This window comes from Elgaria multicarinata, chromosome 1 (assembly GCF_023053635.1).
Source record: "Elgaria multicarinata webbii isolate HBS135686 ecotype San Diego chromosome 1, rElgMul1.1.pri, whole genome shotgun sequence".
In the NCBI taxonomy this organism is placed as follows: Eukaryota; Metazoa; Chordata; class Lepidosauria; order Squamata; family Anguidae; genus Elgaria; species Elgaria multicarinata.
Window position 1 is genome coordinate 175,484,446 of NC_086171.1, and position 22,153 is coordinate 175,506,598.

General features: G+C 42.1%; 2 protein-coding genes across 2 annotated transcripts in view; both read right to left on the reverse strand.

The window, feature by feature from the left end:
* Nucleotides 1-22,153, reverse strand: part of PHTF1 (putative homeodomain transcription factor 1) — a 156,589-nt gene that overhangs the window by 92,119 nt on the left and 42,317 nt on the right. The gene's annotated exons all lie outside the window — the stretch shown is intronic.
* The window catches only part of PTPN22 (protein tyrosine phosphatase non-receptor type 22), a 43,582-nt gene that overhangs the window by 17,357 nt on the left and 4,072 nt on the right, over nucleotides 1-22,153 (reverse strand). The window contains exons 2-11 of the mRNA XM_063119577.1: nucleotides 16,145-16,253; nucleotides 14,983-15,059; nucleotides 12,717-12,812; nucleotides 11,104-11,142; nucleotides 10,072-10,143; nucleotides 9,904-9,966; nucleotides 8,499-8,641; nucleotides 4,882-4,948; nucleotides 4,503-4,580; nucleotides 3,737-3,829 (exon numbers count right to left, since the gene is read on the reverse strand). Of these exons, the coding sequence (XP_062975647.1) occupies nucleotides 3,737-3,829; nucleotides 4,503-4,580; nucleotides 4,882-4,948; nucleotides 8,499-8,641; nucleotides 9,904-9,966; nucleotides 10,072-10,143; nucleotides 11,104-11,142; nucleotides 12,717-12,812; nucleotides 14,983-15,059; nucleotides 16,145-16,253 (837 nt within the window). The remainder of the gene's footprint in view (nucleotides 1-3,736; nucleotides 3,830-4,502; nucleotides 4,581-4,881; nucleotides 4,949-8,498; nucleotides 8,642-9,903; nucleotides 9,967-10,071; nucleotides 10,144-11,103; nucleotides 11,143-12,716; nucleotides 12,813-14,982; nucleotides 15,060-16,144; nucleotides 16,254-22,153) is intronic.

Here is a 22,153-nt window from a genome sequence, read left to right on the forward strand (position 1 = left end):
ATCTACACTACTGCTTTATAACACTTTACAATGGGCCCAGGATACATTCCATATACCATTTTCAAACTGTTTTCAAAGTGTTATATCCTGCTTGGTGTAGATCTGGCCCCGTGAGTAGCTTCTGGAGTTGCTGCCAATACAAAATCATCCCTAGCAGATCCAATGGAAGAATCACACCTGGTTTAGGATGCAATGTCAGGCTCTGACCTAAAGCTTGTTCTGCTGTAAGCTTCCGAGCCTGATTCAAGATGCTGATTTTAACCTATAAAGCCTTACATGGCTCAGGACTGCAGTAGCTGATGTAACATCTCTCCTGAACTGACCATGCTCGGACACTATGATCAACATCTCCCTCCCCCTCCGAATGCCTCCTCTGAGGGAGGCTCTGAGGACAGTGACATGGAACAGGGCCTTTTCAGTGGTGGCCCCCCATCTATGAGCTCCCCACTCAGGCCTGCCTGGTGCCAACACTGACATCTTTTCGGTTAAGACTGTTCTCTACTCCCAGGCATTTAATGGCATATGATGCAGAATTTATGCCAGCCATCTAAACAAGTCTAATAGTTTATTGAAACTGTTTTCATCAATCATCATCATCATAATCATCTACATTATCTACATTTGTATACCGCCCCATAGCTGAAGCTCTCTGAGTGGTTTACATAAGTTTTTAGCTGCCTAAATTGTTTTAAAGTTTGCATATTTATACTTTTATGCTGTATTTTATGCTGTATTTTATTTTCTTATGAATTGTAAACTGCCCAGAGAGCTTTGGCTATTTGGCAATATAGAAATGAAATAATAATAATAATAATAATAATAATAATAATAATAATAATAATAATACACAAAGCAAAGGCTATTCAGATTCTGGGACTGAAATTTCAATTAAGGGCATATCCGTATTGATCCTATTGGGAGGTATCTGGTGTTCATTGGACTCCCACTAGTACTCAGCCCACACTGGTGTCCTGCCTGCCACAATGCAGGCACGGGGCAATCACAGGGCCACATGGTTCTTTCTCCTGGTGGGACAACTTTTCAAGCTCTATCTCCATCCACTAATGGAGGCTGAAATTAGTGCAGAGGAAGCTTCAATACAGGCATGCCCCAAGTCTCTTGCAAGAGAGATCTCTGTCCATGCCTTCATGATGGCATTCCATTAGGCTACACAGAAGGTGGATTTGCTGTAGATACTGTTTCTCCCCCCCCCCCCCACAAGTCCATTTTTGGTAAAACGTTTATTTGCAGGCCCTTTTAGGAGGTCCTAAAAGCAGTGAGAATAATAGCCAAGATCTACAAAAACCACATCCTGATTGAAATGCTGTGTGTGTAAACCTGGCCTCGTGCCTCTGCTAGACCGCATAACTGCCCACAGCACACAAGAGAGAAAAAGACTCGCCCCAGCTATTGCTGGAGGTCTCTGCAAACACGACAAGCAAAAAATGAGAGAGGTATATATTGCTGTTGAAGTCAGAGAATCAGAGTGACAGCAAGAGAGTTTATGCTATTTTTCCTTTATCACTTAATAGTTTAATGTACAATTGCTAACAAGGTTTTCAGTACTGTGGATAGGAAAGGAAGGATCAAACATTGTGGAAATTCCATGCTGTGAACTCAGAAAATTCCAGGATATGAAATTTCACATCATCATGAATGAACTAGTCCTTAGGGAACCACATGCTGGATAATGTTCTAAATCCTGCATAGTTCCCCTTGGAGTGGTTACAAGAATCAATTGCACTGCATCAGCATGCTTGACATCCACAAATCTACAGGGACCATGCCCAAACCTGTGCCAATCATTTCTAGTCCCAGTGGTTTAGGAGGGACCAGCATACATGGCACAATGGCCGTGTTTCAAAGAACCTGTTGAGACAACACACTAAGCCACAGTGGTTAAGCATTTTGAGCTAAACATTATAATGTGAATCATGACTTGACTTGGCATGTCATGTGAGCCATTCCTAACCAAGGTGGCCACACAGCCACCATTTAAAACATGCTCCGTGAGCCCCTGCCAAAGGAAGTGAGGCAGGTGGCTACTAGGAGGAAGGTTTTCTCTGCTGTGGCACCCCGGCTGTGGAACGAGCTCCCCAGAGAGGTTCGCTTAGCACCTACAGTGTACTTCTTCCATCGCCACCTTTTTATTTTTCTCAGTATTTTAACACCTAATTTAACTTAAATTTAAACTTTGCTGTTTTAATTCCATATTTTAACCTATATCAATTTTTGCTGTGTGGTTTTATCCTGGTTGTGCTTTTTATATTGTATTTTGTATTTGTGTTTTTAGATCGTTGGTTGTTTTTATGCTCTTCATGATTTTAATTTTTGTGACCCGCCCAGAGAGCTTTGGCTATTGGGCGGTATAATAATGTAATAAATAAATAAAAATAAATAAATAAATAAATAAATAATCATTTGCTGCAAAAGGTTTAGCAGCCTAACCACAGATTAGTGTGCTGTCTGAACAGGCCCAATGCCAGCAACAGTGCTAGTTGTATGCACCTCAAGAGATAGAAATATAGAAACAAGAAGTTTACAATCTGGTTGTAAAGGCTAAGATTACAAATCAATTAGAAATTACATTAAATTAGGTTCCCTTGATTTACTGGGAAGCAAATTTATTATTTGGTTTTGTGTCGGCGGTTCGGTTTACAAGTATAATGCTTTTAATATAAGCTTATAAAAACCACAAATGCCAAGCACCATCTTAAAAGACACATGCCCCCCCCTTCCTCTCTTTTCTAAAGGAGAAATGCCTCTTCTAGGGCAATGCCTTCTACTATGATACATGCAAGCATCATGAAGTTTTGCTTCAAAACTATTGTTCTTTTTACCAATAAGCAAAGTGATTCAAATTTAATTAACTAATTGACTAATTGACTCTGACCCATATGGTCCATTGATTAAGATTGTTTAATCTGGTGACAGCCATAGTAAAAACATCACACTTCACGGGGAGGGAAGGGAAAGATTATTAGTCAAGGAAACCTAAGCTGAACACCTGTCAAAATAGGCAAATGGAAAGGTCTCTTTGACGCTGTTCAGATAACATGCTAAACCACAGTGGTTAAGCATTTTGAGCTAAACATTATGTCATGTGAACCATGACTTAGTGTGTCGTGTGAACCATTCCTAAGCAGAGTGGCTACATAACCACGGTTTAAACATGCTCACTAACCATTTGCTGCAAAAGGTTTAGTGGCCTGAGCATGGCTTAGTGTGTTGACTGAACAGGCCCACTGTCTCATGCAGAGTGGCTGGCTGCTACTGGAATCCAAGAGAAAGGACCAGTTTACTCACATGTTGATGGACCAGGTTTTGGAGCAGGCCCCTCTCATCAATTCCACCCACCCAGCAATATTCAATTTTGGTGTTACCTCTGACCATCATCAATATGGTTTAAAATCAGGCTAGGTACACTCCTAAATTCACACTGAGATTAGTCAGTGTTCTCAAAATAGGTTTAGGACTTTTCATTTTAACCCAGATTGGCCATGGTTGCACATTGCACCCAAAGGAGCTGCGCAGAAGAGTGGGGACAAATTGCATGCAAGAAAGGAAAGTTGGATGCATGTAATACCATGGCTTGAAATCTGGATTTCAGCATTAAGTGTAGATGAGGACATTAGAGTACTTCCAATTCCTGTTTGATGCTACCATTGGTGGGAGAGCTGTCACTCGAAGGAAACCTTTTGTATTTTTAGCCAGACGCAGTTCAATGTATACTTACCTCCATAGCTATGGTACCGGAATGATTGGACAGTGTTTCTATTTGCACTTGAAAGAGCTCAGTGACAGCATCATAGACCAACTTGTATTGCTCCTGAATAAATGACACCAAAGAATCACATGGAGACATGCCGCATTTGCTTAATCGTTTCTTTACTTCATAGGCCTGGGCCGTCCAACATGGTAAAGATCAGAAGTGCTGACAGTCTCTGGTATAAGAGCTATGGGGCAATGGATAAACTTCCCAAAGCTGGGGTTGGGGAAGCCCATTTAATAAGGAAATGTGACTGCATTTCATGCTGAGCTTTGTGAACACAGAAGAGGAAGCTATCGTTCCTGCACTGCTCCATTTCCTGGACAATAACTTGTTTATGGGTAAAAAAGCACAAGAGGACAGCTGTGTACATGATTATTCCATGAGTTTCATGCAACTCTAGGATGCTGTTTTGACAACGGATTATTTCCTGATGGCAACAAGCATTTGAAGTGTTGTGTGCCCTTTTTACTAGCCAGTTTGTTCGACAAACATCCTCTTGACACATAATCCACAGAGAGCTTTAGCATCTTGACATCTGATCTCCCTTCTACTGGTAGCATCAGAACCTGTTCCTTTCATGTCTCCCCAGGAGGCTTCCAGCATAAAAAGCGATCTCATATATTATTGCCATACACAAAGATTTCTTTCTTAGAGCACAGCAAGGATGTCTACATAGGACAAACAAGATTCTTAAAATGTCAGTCATATTCTACAAACAATCTTGACATACCTGAGTTTGCACTACTAAAGGCCTCTGTGTGCGCATTTCCTGAATCATATTAAAAATGCTGAAGTTCAATGGAAGTATCTTAGGATAAAAAAAGATGAAGAACTATTGGTGATGTGAAATGACCCAGTCATCCAACAACTCTCATAACTGAATTCATATTTCATATTCTTTCAAGAAGCTTCACAAATGGTTAATTATTCCTCTCACTGATGAGAAATGTCCCTTTTTCCAGTAAGAACATACAAGACAGCAAATTTCTCATAACATGGAAATTAAACTACCATTGGTGGGCAGCTCCTTACGGTGACCTAGATGGCCTGGCACATAGGCATATGATCAGGTGGTTCAACTTAAGTTTAATACGGAAACAAACACTCACCCCATCTTTTAACAAGGTCCACGTATAGTCAATGGCACAGATGACTCCTGTTCGTCCACAGCCCGCACTGAAAGAAAGACGTAACAGACTTCTGAGACCAGGGGAAGCAGCTCTCATTTACATTCAACATTCAGGTTCTCTGTTTACCCCTCCAAGTACGTTAATAAAATAACATAAGAACTCCTCAGTCTATCCTTAGTTCCATTGGTTTACAAGGGTCAGCCAAATGTGTCCACGTAATCTCCATTCCCACCTTTATCATCATCAGTGTTTGTACCAGCCATGTGATAGTACATCAGTAAACTATAAAGGAGCAGTGCCAGGTGGAGGAGGGAGAAGCAGCCCCAACGTGATTGTACTTTTTTTTTTAAATGTAAACGATCTTTGGGACTGAAAGGTGGGACAGAAATCAAACAAGCAAACAAACAAAACCAAACATTACACACAATGTTATTCATTGTATAACACATATAATGTCACATATATGTAGCTTACAATCCACTACATGACCATCAAGGACTTTTTATTAACATTTAATTGGTAGGATCTACACTGGAGCCCCTTTCATTGCTGAGGGACTGCTGTGATGGTATTTTTGATACCACAATAGTTTCTCAGAGCTTTTTTACTTTTGGTTTTGTTGTAGAATTGAGATCTGAGCACTACACAATGAATGTTTCCTTTCCTGCTTTTCTGCTACATAACCTTTAGGTGGCACTGTGGTATAGCTGAATAGCACAATTACACAATTGGGAAAAGCACTTTCTTTTTTTGCTTTCAGAAATAATACCACATTTCCCCTTTCCTTTTTTTTGTTTTTTGCCAAAGGTGCAGTTTAAAAATAGAGGCAAAACAGAGGGTCATGTTATTGTCTAAAGAACCTGTAAACAACGATGAGTAGGGAATGACAAGTGCACAATAAATGTCTTGTATAGAGAAGCTCTCAGTGGGCAAATTTCAGCAAATGTGCTATATCCTTAGTTTTCATAACATCTTTCTGTGCTGCACAACAACATGGTCCTATCAAGATGATGTGAACAGAATTGTATCACTTTATATGTTGCTTTATATTGCTTCCATTGTGTTACACATTACAGGTGGTTGTAAGTTGAGCCCAGCTGCCTCAGGGTTTTTGTTGTTATTTACGTTGTTTAATGCATGCACACCAGTGAAGGTCTGCATTATTTTAATCAAAGAAAAGATGGGTTTTACACTGTGATTGCAGTTTGTTCTGTTGACCTGTTTTCTATTTTAAAACATCTCCCCCCAGCCCACATCTCATAACACTCGTACACACTTTGTACCACCAATCTGTGGAGTAATAATGCAGCTTTTCTCTTCAGTGTCTCATAGAGTGTCATCACATGGGGGAAAATTGCATTTCCTTACTGCTCCACCCCCGCTTTTGTCCCTCATTACTTTCTTTTTCTGCCCGAAGGGGAAAGAGGAAGTAAACAAAGACCATGTGGCGCATTCAGGGGCATTTATATCGTGCTGCTTTTCCTGCATACAGCAGGAGATTGCAGCCCATTTCATTATAAAAAAACCTGGATTAAAGGGGATCTATTTTGCTACAGAAAAATGAGCAGAAGGAGCGGGATGCACATGGGAGATGGACGTCGTCTAAAGGACATACACACATCCGTAAGTAGGCAGTGGTGAGCATGCGATAAAACGAACTGGCCAGTTTGGCAGCAGAAGCAGCAATTAATAATATCAAGAGTTTCCCACCCTCCCCCTTTCCCCAAATTCTTCTCCACAAAAAAGCATTTTCCAATCCCTTCCTCAAACCAACGTGAAAGCCAATGTGTCTTTTTCTTGGGCTATCCATGTTGTCAGGTCTCATTCCTTTTCCTTTGCTTGCTTGGTGCACTCCATCCTGACTTACCCAGGAGTAAACACCATTGAAGTCAATGAAACTTACTTCTGAGTACATAAGTATTGCATTGTCAACTAAATTGAAATGATTATTTTTGCTTAATATAGTTAATTCATGTCATATCCTGCTTTTTACAAGTAGCATGCAACTTTTTAACTTGCTATTAGATTTTATATGCACACACATACGTTGGACAGTAAAAGCTAGGGGAATATATTGACTTGACTGAGGAAACATTATTGAAAGTATAACTTTGGGAAGCCAGACAGTGCAGTTTCAAACATCAGGTCAGGTGCAAATCTTCCCCTCACAGTGAGGGGTACTTCAGACATATGGTCTGCCCCATGAGCTCTTAAGTTTTCCCCATAAATTAGCCTCATTTTGCAAGATGTCACACAAATCTGCCAACAGACATGACTATAGTAAAGGTGGCATTTCAATGGAGGCAAATAAAGATACTATTTTGCATTTGAATGTGTTATTTAATCACTAGCTTATTAGACCCTAGTGACCAGCTTTCAACAGCAACACTGTCTGATGCTCCAGAGGAAAACAAACATCCCCAATTACACTTCAAACCTTGAAATTGCACATAATAAACTCCCATGGAACTTAAATTGGTACAGAGCACAATGGCCTACTTCCTGGGGGTAGGATGCCAGGACCATATTACACCCATGATTAAGCACTTGCATTAGATTCCTATGGTCTTCTGGGCACAATTTAAAACCCTTGTTTTTATGAATAAAGCTCTAAATAGCCAAAATAGCTAAAAACAAAAGCCCACCCGCTTCCTCTCCTCTGCTCGGTTACAATCTCTACAATCAACCAAAAGTCCTTTACTAACCAAACCACTTATGCACCAGCTTGTAGAGCTGCCATAAACCTTTATAACTCCCTCCTTCTTCATTTATCATTGAATGGAGCCCCTCCACCCAAATGTTATGCATAACACCCCAACCTGTAATATGCAAATTTAAGGATTTCTTTTTTCAATTAAAAAAACAAAGACTTTCCCTCTCCACTAGCCCTACCAGTTACACTTAATATTATTGCCATACTAGAATCTTTGTATCTTATTTACAAAGAAATCAACTTGCATCTTTGGGTCTTAGAGATACCTGCACTTTACAGAGTACAGAATTAAGTTATAGTAGGACAGTGGTAGCCCCCGATTTGGATGGCTTTAAAAGGGGGTTAGACAAATTCCTGGAGGAGAAGGCTATCAATGGCTGCTACTCCTGATGCCTCTATAATACCTCAAGTATCAGAGGCAGTAAGCCTATGTACACCAGTTGCTGGGGAATATGGGCTGGAGGATGCTGTTGCACTCATGTCCTGCTTGTGGGTTTCCAGTCGATAGCTGGTTGTCCTCTGTGTGAATGGAGTGTTGTACTAGATGGACCCTTGGTCTGATCCAGCACGGCTTTGTACTTAGATTGGTATACTTAGGTTGGCCTCCATGAATGGCTTCCTAGGTGCAATATTCCTTACTAAGTAGCCCTTGAGAGTGTGCTCATCACATGCTGGAGTGGATGGGTTAGAACGGGAATAGTAGAAAGACACTGAAAATAACCAGGGCATGGAATCAGCAGAAAAGGCAAGGATAAAGGACCATCTAACACAATTGACTGTGACCTCCAAATGATCATTTCAGGCCTGTGCATATTTGCTTTTGAGCAATAAAAGAAGGATATTGCATTTCTGTGCCCTTGGAGTTAAACAAAGATCATCTCACCTGCAGTGTACACAGATAGGTACATTGCTGTGTGCTTGGTAGCAACGCATCTCCTTGATGAGCTGAAGAATCGGGTTGATGGAGGAGGGCACATCATGATCTGGCCACTTTTTATAATGGAAATGGTAGACAGTTCTGATCTCCTATAAAAGGCACCAAAGGGGAAGAAGTGTTAGTAATTAGTTTAACAAACATGGTTTTGAATGATCTCATCCCCTGTATCTTGGGGTGGTGGGGATAATGGGTGGAACAAATGTAAGAAGAGCCATGGTGGATCAGAGCAAAGGCCTATCTAGTCCAGCATTCTGTTTGTAAAATGGCCAACCAGATCCGCCTGGGAAGCCTACAAGCTGAACATGAGTACCACATTACCATGCTGCTCATGTTCCCAACAAACTGGCATACATAGGCATACTGCCTCTGATACTGGAGAAAATTATATGGCCATTGTGACTAGTAGCCATTGCAAGTATTCATAAACCTGTAGCCAGTTGAGGATGGAAAGGTAGGCTGAACTGAACACTCTGAGTACATAACTAAAATACTAAACCATACCTAGATAGTACTAGACTGTACTATTCAAATTGTGGCTGTATCTGGTTTCCAAGCCAATATCTCCACTCACACTCCTACAGGCAAAGAGAACATCTGTGCAACAGTTGACTCTTACTGAATACAATGGGGCTTAAACATGTATATCTAGAATACAGGATTGTATCTTAAACTCTTCTTGTGCAAAGATAACTACTTCCTGCTGGGATAAGTGGTATTGATAGTGGGTTTGTTTGGATGTCAGCTTTTGGAGTTACTACCCTCTACTTCCCAGACACACAGACACAGTTTTAGGGAATTGCTGTACTGGAACTACAAAAGAATTCACACAGATATTTTGATTAGAGGCAGAGATATGGGGCTATTTATATGTGGGGAAAGCCCTGCAGTGGCTGTGAATCTGCACTGTGTCAATTATATGATGCAGGCACAGATTCACAGCCACTGCAGGGCTTTCCTGTGAAACTGCACATTGAAAAAGTCAGGGACTTACCCCAACTTTTTCAGTGGGAGCGAGGTCAGTATGGCTCTTCCGCCATCTGAACTTGCTCCAGGGCTAATCCCAGAGGGTGGTCCTGGTGAAAGGTGACCAGCATTTGGTTGCCTTCCATCAGGAAAAGGGTGGGGCAGTGGCTACGGTATCCAGACAACTGCCGGAAACCCTGCGCTCCATCCTTGGCACCGGGATTACCACGCTGGGTAAGAAAAACCATTGAGCTTGGGGAGGGGGGGCTAACTTAATGCTGTCAAGACAGGACCACAGTCTACTTTCCACATGCTGGTGATTCACCATTTTACATGGAATGCCCAAGCCCTCCCTACGTTCCCATTGCCTGCACAATTCCACACGTACACTGTCATTCAGTTTCACTTTCAGAATGCGAATCGTATATTCACTTCTCTTTTCTTCAGCCTCCTATAGGAGAAACAAACCAGAATGACATTTAAATAGCAATTCTATACATAAAGCAGAAACTTATGAATTAAACAGGAAAAGTGGGGGAGGAATGGATGTACTCACACAGAAAATAGAGAAAGGGCCAAACTGGATGGGAGATTCATCCACCTCCACCCAGTATCGCTCACATTTTTTCTATTGGAAAAAGTAGAAGAAGATTGTGGTTATCTGTCTTCTTGCCATGTCAACCCTCATATCTTCCCCCAGGACAAGAGCTGATTTCCACTCAGGGAAAGCATCAGAGCCAAGTGACATAGTCAGCTGCCTTGGCCAGAAGGACACTGTGGCTGCTCTCAAAGACAACATTTAAAAAGATACGACAAATATCTGTATGTTTTTCCCACCCCAAAACTAGCATCAGCTGGTGACAGAGAGGATTGTCATTGAGAAATTGGTCTAGGAGCCAAGGGTTAAAACTCCTTCAGTCTCCCAATATTAAAACGTATGCGTTGTTTTGAAAAAAGGGGTGCGATGCTGAGAGCATCATCAGACGGTGGGGGGGATGAAATCGCGGTTCCCTATCATTGCTTCTCCACTCCCATCCCATGATACTTCCTACCTGGTGAAGAAAGAGGAAGTAAACAGAGACCACATGGACCATTCAGGGGCCGTTTTTATTGCACCGCTTTTCCTGCACACAGCAAGAAATGGAGGCACATTCCGTTAAAAAAAAAACTTGGATTAAAGGGGGTCCATTTTGTGATGGAAAACAGGCTAGAAGGAGCAGGAGGTGTGCAGGAGGTGGAATATGTCATCTAAAGGACACACGAACATCCATAAGTGGGCAGTAGAAAGCGTGTGATAAAACACTCGTCTGATGACGCTCTGAGACAGGATCATGAAAATGCCAAGTTCCTGGACTAGGATCATGAAATGGTCAGGTTTAGTTTTTATAGAAAGCAATTATAAAAAGTAAAGGTGCAGTGGTGCAAATACATTATAAACGATATTTTCAAGGCTTTAATAATTAAGAAAGGAGGCATGGAATGATACCTGGGAGGACAGTCAGAACTAGTTAATACAGACAATGCTTGACCCAAACACAGGTTCTTCCATGATATCAGGAAGCTATGCCATTCTTTGATGTGTACTAACCTTTCCCATTTCAAATTCCATGCAAGCCATGACCACAATCTAGGGAGACAAAAAGAAGAATCTGAGATGGGGGAGAAACAGGCAGATTACTAGTTCAAAAGGCAACTGGGAACAAGTGTCACTTGAAGAAAACTACTGTGGGCAGGACTTAGATTTCTGCATGAAGACTCCATCATCTCTCTATATAGCCAGAAATCACAAGTCCTGGGAATAGAACAATAAGTTAGACACATTTTCTTAATTTATTTGAGCTGTAATATTTCATTTTTTCCCCAGATTTAGTGGGTTTAGAACCAAAGATGGATTCTATGATTAGGCCTTTTAAACTCTGCAATCATTGTCCAGAAATCATAGAATCACAGAATAGTAGAGTTGGAAGGGGCCTACAAGGCCATCGAGTCCAACCCCCTGCTCAATGCAGGAATTCACCCTAAAGCATCCCTGATAGATGGTTCTTCAGCTGCCTCTTGAATGCCTCTAGTGTGGGAGAGCCCACAACCTCCCTAGGCATAGAATCATGGCTTGTTTAAACTATATCATCCAGCTGCTACTGCTAACTTTAGTCTCCTTCCACTGTTGCTAAGTCTCTGGATCTGCTGTTAAGTGTGTGGGGAAAATATGCCTCTAGAAGGTAAATACCACCTGGACCAGTTTATGTAAAAACAGTTACATGAATGCAAAGTAATCGAAACCCCATAATATTCAGGCTAGAAAATGTGCTGGAACAAGGGCAGTAGAGACTACCAGGTAGAAACCAGTATGAGGTATTGGTTGTGTTCACATATAACAGTAAGCCATGATTTAACCATAACTTGTTACTTTATCTGTGAATTTTCTTGCAAATGAGCAATGAAACCATATCTCTATTTTTGGTTTCTCTCCCGTCCATTTTGCCAACCTTAGGGCAGTTTCATTTTCAGACTGCTCTTGTTCGACACTTCTGTTCCAGGGTTGACAGTAGCTCAAACAAACCAAGGATAAGCCATGGTTCTGGGTTCAGACATCACAACAAGCCATAGTTTAAACAAGCTAGACTTCATAAGCCAACAAGAAACTATGGGTTCTATTCTGGTTTATAGCTGGATAACAAACAATGGTTTGTTTGTGGGGAAAGGTTCAGACACAACAACAAGCCAGATTTCAACAACCCACATCATGGCTTAGTGTTATGGGCAAAACAGGCCACTGTCAGTCGCAGTGGTGAATTAGTTTTCCCCCCCATTTTTAAATGATGGTGGCTATGTGTGGTGATTTTTGCAAACATTCACAGAACTTTAGTTAAACTCCAAAATATGTAGTGCAATTGTCCCCTTGGCTGAATACCTTTCATGCGACCCCATCAGTTCATTGCAAAAGGTAGAGCCCTATTTGTGTGCTATCTTTGCTACATGCTGTGAACCACAGAGCTCTAAACCACTTGCACTTTCTCTGAAAGCAAACACAAGGATACACTCTTACAAGAGATGTGCTGAAAAATCTCACAGAAATCACTGGAGCAAATATAAACAACTTACTATCTTGAGAAGATGGTTGGATATAGAAGCTATTTTATTCAGTTGTTTTATTATACAAATGAAGGCATAAATAGTAAATAGCACTGATCTGTGTCTTACCAGGACTTTATATTCCCAAATCATCCTCCAGAAGTCCACAACAGTTGTTGAAAGTGGACCCTGGGTAGCTATGTAGGTCTTTGGCTCATACACACCCTAAAAAGGAAGTGAATAAAATACAAGTTTGCACAATTCATTAAAAAGCATCCAGGTCCAGTCCATTCTGGAGTATTTTACATTTTCCCATGTTATCACAAAATGGCTTGTCTCATTAACTTCATAAGGGCTGCTAAAGAAAGAGGTTGTAACCTCATGCTGTTAAATGAGAAAGAATTATGAGAAGAGAAGATCTTCCCGGAGTAGCCCTGGTATGAGAAGATGAGGGAATCCAGTTAACCTAGAGAGCAATCTGAACTGGGAACAGAGAAACAAACTCGTGGATCACCCGCCACTACTAAAGCCCTGCCGGCTCATGCTGGCCAGGACAGGAGGGGCTCATGTGCACGGGCGCTTTTCCCCGCGGTAGCTTTGGAGTGGCGGCAGGTGATCTACATGACGCAGCCGCCACTCCGAAGCGATCCAGGGGCAAAGCCCCAAAGCTCCACACTAAAAAAGTTGGGTACTTATCCCAACTTTTTTACCTTGGAGCCAGGCTCTGCGCCTCTGCGGAGCCTTGTTAAGAAAAACAAATTAAAGGGGGGGGGGGGGCGTTGGAAATCCTGCCAGAGAGGGAGCACCCACAAGTCAGTCCATTTTTTTTTTAAAAAAAAAAAACCCACTAACCTTAGAAGAGGGGATGTGAATGCTCCCAGGCACCCTGGACCTGCCGCATGAGGGCTCAGGTGGGCTGGTACAGCGGTGGTGGCGCTCCTTCCGATGTAGATGATCGGAAGGAGCGTCAATAAGGCGGCGGTGTGCCTTGCGCCGCCGCGTGCAGCGTTCCTGACGTCATGAAGATGAGAGCGAGGTCAGGGAGGCTTTTCTTCTTCTCCACCCCATCCCCCATCCAAGGATTTTTTTAAAATTCCTGACCCCACTGAAACCAAGGAAGTGGAATTAAGTAGACCAGCCCTGGGCTGCCTTTGTTCAGGACCACAATCCTAGGGCCTCTTGGGGGAACAGAGGGGCTTTGTGTGTGGCAACATGTAGCTGGTCCCTCCGTGGAAGCGGGGAACAAACAAGGCAGAGCCTTGGTTGGTTTAAGTAACTGGCCACAACTCTATTATTGGTTTCAGCTTGGAATAGAATTTAGGCAGAAGCATAGGTCAAGGATCTGTTAACTGAGCAGCCCGCCTGCTGTCCAATCCCTCCACTCTGGCCCACACACCAGAGGCCTCAATGGGGAGTCAAATGCTCACATCACAGTGCAGAACATTAAAGTGAGCCCTTCTCTACTGCCCTGGGGCATGGCAGGATTGTCGCCCCACGCTTGGCTGACTCTTGATGATATGCCACCCGGTCCCTCATGGAGAACCCCTCATGGGAGAATGGGGAACCCCAATCCTCCTCCTCTTTCCAATAAATCCAGCCCAATGCCTTCCACGCCTACAAAGTTGTGACAAAGAAATGAAAGCCTTTGTAGTTGACCTACACTTGACACTTGTCTGGCCATACAGTTCCTTTTTATACACCCTGGATAAGTGCTCTTGTAATGAGGAAGGCAAAAACCCTACACTCTGGTGCCAATTCGTATGGAGGTAAAAATTCTTCCCAATCCTGCTAACCAGTGAATGACCTCAGTCTAGAACAAGAACTATGCAACCTTGTAGTGGGTGGGTGGAGAAATTAGTGATGGCAATGCCAAAGCCATGCATGAAGCTTGGCTTTTACAAGTCATGGGTGGGCCAAAAGCAAAACAGTATGACCTCCAGGGGATCAGCTCTATGCTGCTCCCTTCCTTCCTGCCGGGACTGAGAAACCCCTAACATGGCTCCCTGGTAAGTAGGGAGCCGAATATTTATATTCAGAGGATTCAATGCTGTCTATACCACCCCACTAAAGCACCCTTCCGCCCGTGGAAACACTACCAGCAGTAGATTTATTCCCATAGATTTATGTTAGTAGATTTATGTGAGGATTAGGATTGCTCTGTAATTTAGAAGTCCTGTCCTAATATACTTCCAAATTTCAAAGATTTCTTTATTAACCCATCCCCTTAGATCTCTTTGACCCAAGGCACACTTTCCCCATTTTAAATACACAAGCCTGGCTATGCTTATATTACATTCTAGATTATTAGCTTCTGCTTATATTTTCCATGCAACAGAGTTTTAAATCGATGAGAATCATGTATGGGCAACCGAAAGTCACATCCACAATGTACTACCTTGATAAAATTGGCATTGATGTAATGAGAGTCTTTATCTGAAGTGATAAGGGAGAGCTTCACTCTGCTGTGATCATCTAAAAGGAGCAAAAGAGCAAAAAGAACAAGTTGCATTACATCATAATAATAACAACACAATAAAAATCCATCATTCTGTGTGGCAGGTTTTGGTTTAACTGTCTTCTTAATACCCTTGTCCATCGCAGAATATTCAGGTTTTCAGAGCACAAGTTTAGCTTATTCTACAGTGTGCCAACAGGGATTCACAAAAGTTTGGGGTTTCTTTTCTTTTTTTTACATCCTTATTTTGGAGCAAAAGGATGTTCCTGCCTAGGCATGAGCACCACTGGGAATAATAATAATAATAATAATAATAATAATAATAATAATAATAATAATAATAATAATAATAATTGTCCTTCTCAGATCCCTATTTCCACAGTCTTTTCATCTTCTCCCACATTCCACTTCAACTCCCAATAAAGCCCACTTTCTGCCCCTTCCCGAGTATATGTGCATTTGGAATTAAATCTTGTTAATAAATTACACGGAATAAACTCCAAAGATCTGCTTATGCAAATGGAAGGCGTTCTTACTCTTGTATGGGTTAGGTTATTGTTACCACCCCTTGTGCCACCTCAAGATCTATCAGAAGAGGCTTTTGGGGAGACATGTTATGCTGCAGCAGGAACAACAATTTATTTGGTTACAAGTCTTTGAAATCAGATTTTTTAAAAATAGTATAACACATCAACCTTTAGTCTAAGACAGGGGATGGCCTGCTCTGCTTTCTTCCTTCACAGGAAGCACCTATTTCCTGTGAAGCAGTGCATATGAGCAGTGTAAATGATCAAAAGTTCAAGGAACTCAGACATGACCATTTCTGCTTTTTCTAGAATGGCAAAATGAATTTATGATATTGCAAACGTTGTTGCAGTGCTTTCTGTAATTTTCTATAATGTCCTGGAATGATGTGCTTTCCAATGGGAGCAGTGAGAGGGAGCAGGAATGACATACTTTCCCCTCCTCTGCTCCAATCAGGGCCTTTAAGGTGGCAGGGGGTGGGGATGATGTGCTTTCCGGAGGCCCCAGAATGCTGCTTCCTCGCCCTCCCACTGGGTGTCCTCATTTTTGGTTTTCCAAATATGGTCACCCTACTTACATGGCAAGATGTCCTTGTACCGGTTCTTGCTGATATTTTCTGGCCTTTCAGACGTAGTGGTTGGATATATTCTGTCTGCTCTGTAGGTTGCCGATTGCCTTTTCAGTTTCTGAAGTTAAATCATAAAGAGAAATTACAGAGCACATGTCAACAGTATCGCAGGACTGCATCTCTCATTATTTCCCCTCTGGCCTCTCTTGAGACAACCACAGCGAGAACCAAACAGCCGTCATTGACACTGCAGTGGGAGGCTTCAGAGGAGTGGAAAGTGTATGTGCTGAGCAGGAACCATGTGTAACGTGGGTACATGCATTTCTGATGTGGCTTCAAAGAAAATTACCCATTCATACCGAATTTCTGCAGCCCTTGCACAGGTGTGATGTGGTGGAATCACACTCGGCTCAGGCATGTCTGGAAAATATGAAAGTCCTTCAGCTATTGACAAAAGAGTAGCAGCTCAACTGCAACTAAATGCTACATTTTCCCCCAATACCACCCCCTCCACCAAATCAATACTCAAGCTCCTGAATCATCTGGAATTCCATGTCCCATGACAGAATGCAGCAGAAGCCTGCTCTGGATTTAACAAGTCTGAGATGGCAGAAATATTCATAGAATGATTGTTACAAATTTGCTACATAATCCTGACAATGATTACAGAAAGGCAAGTACTAGGGCTTGTAGCAGCCACTGACTCACTGTTCCAATTCCATTTCATTTATAGCAGAATGGACAACCTGTGACATTTCAGATGCTTTGGCCTATGACCCTGTTCAGACGACACGCTAAGCCATGGTGGTTAAACATTTTGAGTTAAGCATTATGGCTTAGCATGTCGTGTGAACCATGATTTAGCTTGTTGCAAGAACCATTCCTAAACATGGCAGCTATATAACCATGGCTTAAAGACACTTACTAACCATTTGTTACAAAATGGTTAGCAGCTTAGCATGTCTGAAGTGGCCAGTGGAGTCAATGGTGAAGCATGATGGGAGTCCAGATGTTATGGCATCAAGTAGCCCATTTCTGATTTATGGCACCCAGTTGTACTTTGCTATACCCTCTACTGCTTTCTATCCTATTGCCCACCAGGAATTCAGTCATTCCAAAATAGTCAACATTCCATACCAAGACATTATATTGTATTTATATAACACAAATCAAAACATTTGACTATTTTGGAACAAATTACACTTTACAGAGGGGGGAAGTGATTGGATCTCCCAGTCCCCCCCCCCATTTTTACTATAAAGGAACTGGAGAACGGGCTACAAATATTTTTGTCTGTCTCTTCTGCCAAGACGCTTGTTCATGCACTGGTTATTTCTCGGCTGGACTACTGCACCCTTCTTCTCTCTGGCCTTCCTTCCTCTCACATCAGTCCGCTGGTTTCTGTCCACCACTCTGCCGCTAAGATCATCTTCCTGGCTCGCCGCTCTGACCATGTTACTCCACTTCTGAAACCTCTTCACTGGCTTCCAATTCACTTCAGAATCCAATATAAACTTCTCCTGTTGACCTTCAAAGCTTTTCATGGTCTAGCTCCTTCCTATCTCTCCTCTCTCATCTCACACTATTGCCCCGCTCGTGCTCTTCGCTCCTCTGATGCCATGTTTCTCGCCTGCCCAAGGGCCTCTACTTCCCTTGCTCGGTTTCGTCCATTTTCTTCTGCTGCCCCTTACGCCTGGAACGCTCTTCCAGAACATTTGAGATCTACAAGTTCAATCGCAGCTTTTAAAGCTCAGCTAAAAACCTTTCTCTTTCCTAAAGCTTTTAAAACTTGATGTTGTTTGGACTTTATACTGTTAGTTTTACCCTACCCTGTGCCTGTTTACCCTACCCTGTGCCTATTTGCATTTTCTTCCCCTCCTTATTGTTTTACCATGATTTAGTTAGAATGTAAGCCTAAGCGGCAGGGTCTTGCTATTTACTGTTTTACTGTTTTACTCTGTACAGCACCATGTACATTGATGGTGCTATATAAATAAATAAATAATAGTAATAATAATAATGATAAAGGCAGTGATGCCAGGGAAGAGGGTATTTATACCTTTTCTCCAATGGCATTCTCCCAATCTAAATTACCCCCTCAAAACTACTGTAAGGGTGGGGTGGAGTAATACAGCATCTATCCTCCTTCAAAGGGGCTAACACTAACTTCCGAGAAGATGATTGGGACTGGAACAATACTGGTGGAAAGGGTTAAGCACTCCTTCCCCACAGCACTGTTGCTTGTTAGAAGATTTATTAGAACATTTGTACCCCACCCCTCCGTTGCAGTCACAACACTCAGCCCAGGTCCCCCATCCCACCCCATGACTGATCTGAAGTAAAAGAAGAAAAAATGCCAGGAGATCTAATTGCAGATTTCCCATGTGCAGTTTGGCTTTCAGAAAGAGGTGAATAAGAGATATAGGGCTACTGCTCAGATTTACCAAGAAGATTCCAAGATCCTTTGCCTCTCTGAAAACTTGAAAATTATCCTGCTTTAATTTAGATTTCTAGCCTTTCTAGCTCCAAAGCTCAGCTTTGGCTACAATTAAAATACATATAAAATATCAAAAGAAAAGAAAAGAAAAGAAAAACTTAACCTAACCTTCAAAATCCAATACAAATAGGATCAGTGAAAAAATTCTTTTTAAAAAAAACATGCTATGCTTTTGTTGGTCAGGTTCAGAACAACCTTTTCCATTCCTGTTTCATTCAATCCATAAAGTAGGAAGAACTGGATTGGCTCTGAGGACATGGTTGAATAGGATATCCTTAGCAAGATCGCCACTTGGCAAGATCACCTTGCTGTCCTGAAGGTCACCAAGGCCATAATTTCATTCATTTATTTTCATTTATTACATTTCTATATCACCCAATGGCCAAAGCTCTCTGGGTGGTTTACAAAGATTCAAACCATAAAAATACAATATAATAACATAAAATAACATAAAAATACAATATAATAACAAAATAAAACCATTAACATGCACAAATATAAAAATCAATGAGAAAAATCCCAGGTCCGGTTAAAAAGCTGTATATACTGTCAAATGCCTGGGAGTAGAGGAAAGTCTTGACTTGGCATTGAAAAGATGTCAATGTTGGTGCTAGGCAGACCTCACTGAGGAGAGCATTTACACAATCATTTCAGAGAAGCTCTAGAGCAGCCTTTCTCAACCTGGGGCGCTCCAGATGTGTTGTCCAACACATCTGGAGCGCCCCAGGTTGAGAAAGGCTGCTCTAGAGGGTGTCACATTCCAGTGGTAAGTGGGGCGAAAAAATGCCAGCATATTTTAGCTTAAAACTCTTATTGTCAGTAATCCTTAGGGGAAGTATTTCAATTTTTTAGAATGGAAAAAGTACTGCACAAAAAGCCAGGGAAACACCCAGTTATGAATAACTAGGGGAAAGGAGGTAGTCCCATGGGAATGGGGCATGGCTTTCTGGGAAACAGTGGAGGTCTGGATTGAGACACTCAGAGGGCTAAATTTGGCCCACAGGCCAGATTTCTATCCCCCCTCCAAATGCCTGTATCCCTGCCATAAACAGACATGCTTGTGTTCCTGTAATCCCAATATTTCTTTTTTTGACAGATATTATCAATCTGCACTTAATTTCTCGAGGTTTATTTTTATTCCAAACCCGTACACATTTTCCCCAATCATTCATGAAATTAATCATAGCTCTGTCATTGCCCAACCGTGTCTTAGTAATTGCTCTTAATTTACTCATTTCCGTATCATTCTATTCCATTCTTCTACAGATTGTTATCATGCTTCCCATTTTTTGCAATAATCATTCCAGCACCTCCTAAAAAATTGGCAAGCAATAGTCTGTGTTTCTTGTCTTTTCTTTTTTCAGCATTTCAGAGTTCTTGTCAGAACATGTGGGGTTGGATACAGACTGAATCCTGCCCCATTGAATAAACCCATTGAAATCTTTGGGGCAAGATGACTAAGTGAAGTCCTATAGATTTCAATGAGTCTACTCTAAAGATGACTCTGGAGCTGTCCTCAGGGCACCACGTTGGTGCCATCACCCTCTTCAACCCTGCGCTTTCCCTCCCCTGGGGCAGCGTCAGGTAATCCCAACACCAAGGAGGGAGAAGCCATCTGGGTCCCAGAGCCGCAACCCCCCTTCCTAGTGGAAGGCAACCAATCACTGGTTGCCTTCTAACAGGCTCTGCCCCCGTGTTGGCAGTAGAGCGATGTTACATGGCGGAAGCCCCATGTTGACATAGAATCATAGAATAGCAGAGTTGGAAGGAGCCTACAAGGCCATCAAGTCCAACCCCCTGCTCAATGCAGGAATCCACCCTAAAGCATCCCTGACAGATGGTTGTCCAGCTGCCTCTTGAAGGCCTCTAGTGTGGGAGAGCCCACAACCTCCCTAGGTAACTGATTCCATTGTCGTACTGCTCTAACAGTGAAGAAGTTTTTCCTGATGTCCAGCTGGAATTTGGCTTCCTTTAACTTGAGCCCGTTATTCCGTGTCCTGCACTCTGGGAGGATCGAGAAGAAATCCTGGCCCTCCTCTGTGTGACAACCTTTTAAGTATTTGAAGAGTGCTATCATGTCTCCCTTCAATCTTCTCTTCTCCAGGCTAAACATGCCCAGTTCTTTCAGTCTCTCTTCATAGGGCTTTGTTTCCAGACCCCTGATCATCCTGGTTGCCCTCCTCTGAACACGCTCCAGCTTGTCTGCATCCTTCTTGAATTGTGGAGCCCAGAACTGGATGCAATACTCTAGATGAGGCCTAACCAGGGCCGAATAGAGAGGAACCAGTACCTCACGTGATTTGGAAGCTATACTTCTATTAATGCAGCCCAAAATAGCATTGGCCTTTCTTGCAGCCATATCACACTGTTGTCTCATATTCAGCTTGCGATCTACAACAATTCCAAGATCCTTCTTGTTTGTAGTATTGCTGAGCCAAGTATCCCACATCTTGTAACTGTGCATTTGTTTTCTATTTCCTAAATGTAGAACTTGGCATTTATCCCTATTAAATTTCATTCTGTTGTTTTCAGCCCAGCACTCCAGCCTATCAAGATCACTTTGAAGTTTGTTTCTGTCTTCCAGGGTATTAGCTATCCCACCCAATTTTGTGTCATCTGCAAATTTGATCAGCGTTCTCTGCACCTCCTCGTCCAAATCATTAATAAAAATGTTGAAGAGCACTGGACCCAGGACTGAGCCCTGCGGTACCCCACTCGTTGCCTCTCCCCAGTTTGAGAAGGTTCCATTGATAAGTACTCTTTGAGTCCGATTCTGTAGCCAACTGTGAATCCACCTAATAGTTGTTCCATCTAACCCATTTTTAGCTAGTTTGTTAATCAGAATATCATGGGGCACTTTGTCAAAAGCTTTGCTGAAGTCAAGATATATGACATCCATAGCATTCCCACAGTCCACAAGGGAGGTTACTTGATCAAAAAATGAGATCAAATTAGTCTGACAGGATTTGTTCCTGACAAATCCATGTTGGCTTCTAGTAATCACTTCATTGATTTCAAGGTGTTTACGGATTGACTTCTTTATAATCTGCTCCAGAATTTTCCCAGGGATGGATGTCAGACTGACTGGTCTGTAATTCCCACGTTCCTCCTTTTTGCCCTTTTTGAAGATAGGGACAACGTTAGACCTCCTCCAGTCGTCCGGCACCTCACTAGTCTTCCATGATTTTGCAAAGATAATAGACAAAGGTTCTGAGAGTTCTTCCGCTAGCTCCTTCATTACTCTAGGATGCAATTCATCAGGCCCTGGAGATTTGAACTCATTCAAGGAAATTAGGTGTTCTTTGACCATTTGTTTATCAATCTCAAACTGCAATCCTGCCTCCTCAATTTCTGCTTCACTTTTTCCAGGGGGGTTATCCTTTGGGAGAAGACTGAGGCAAAGTAGGAATTGAGCATTTCAGCCTTTTCTTTGTCATCTGTTATCAATTTGCCATCCTCATTAAGCAGCTGAACCACTATTTCTTTCCTTTGTCTTTTACTACTCACGTATCTGAAGAAAA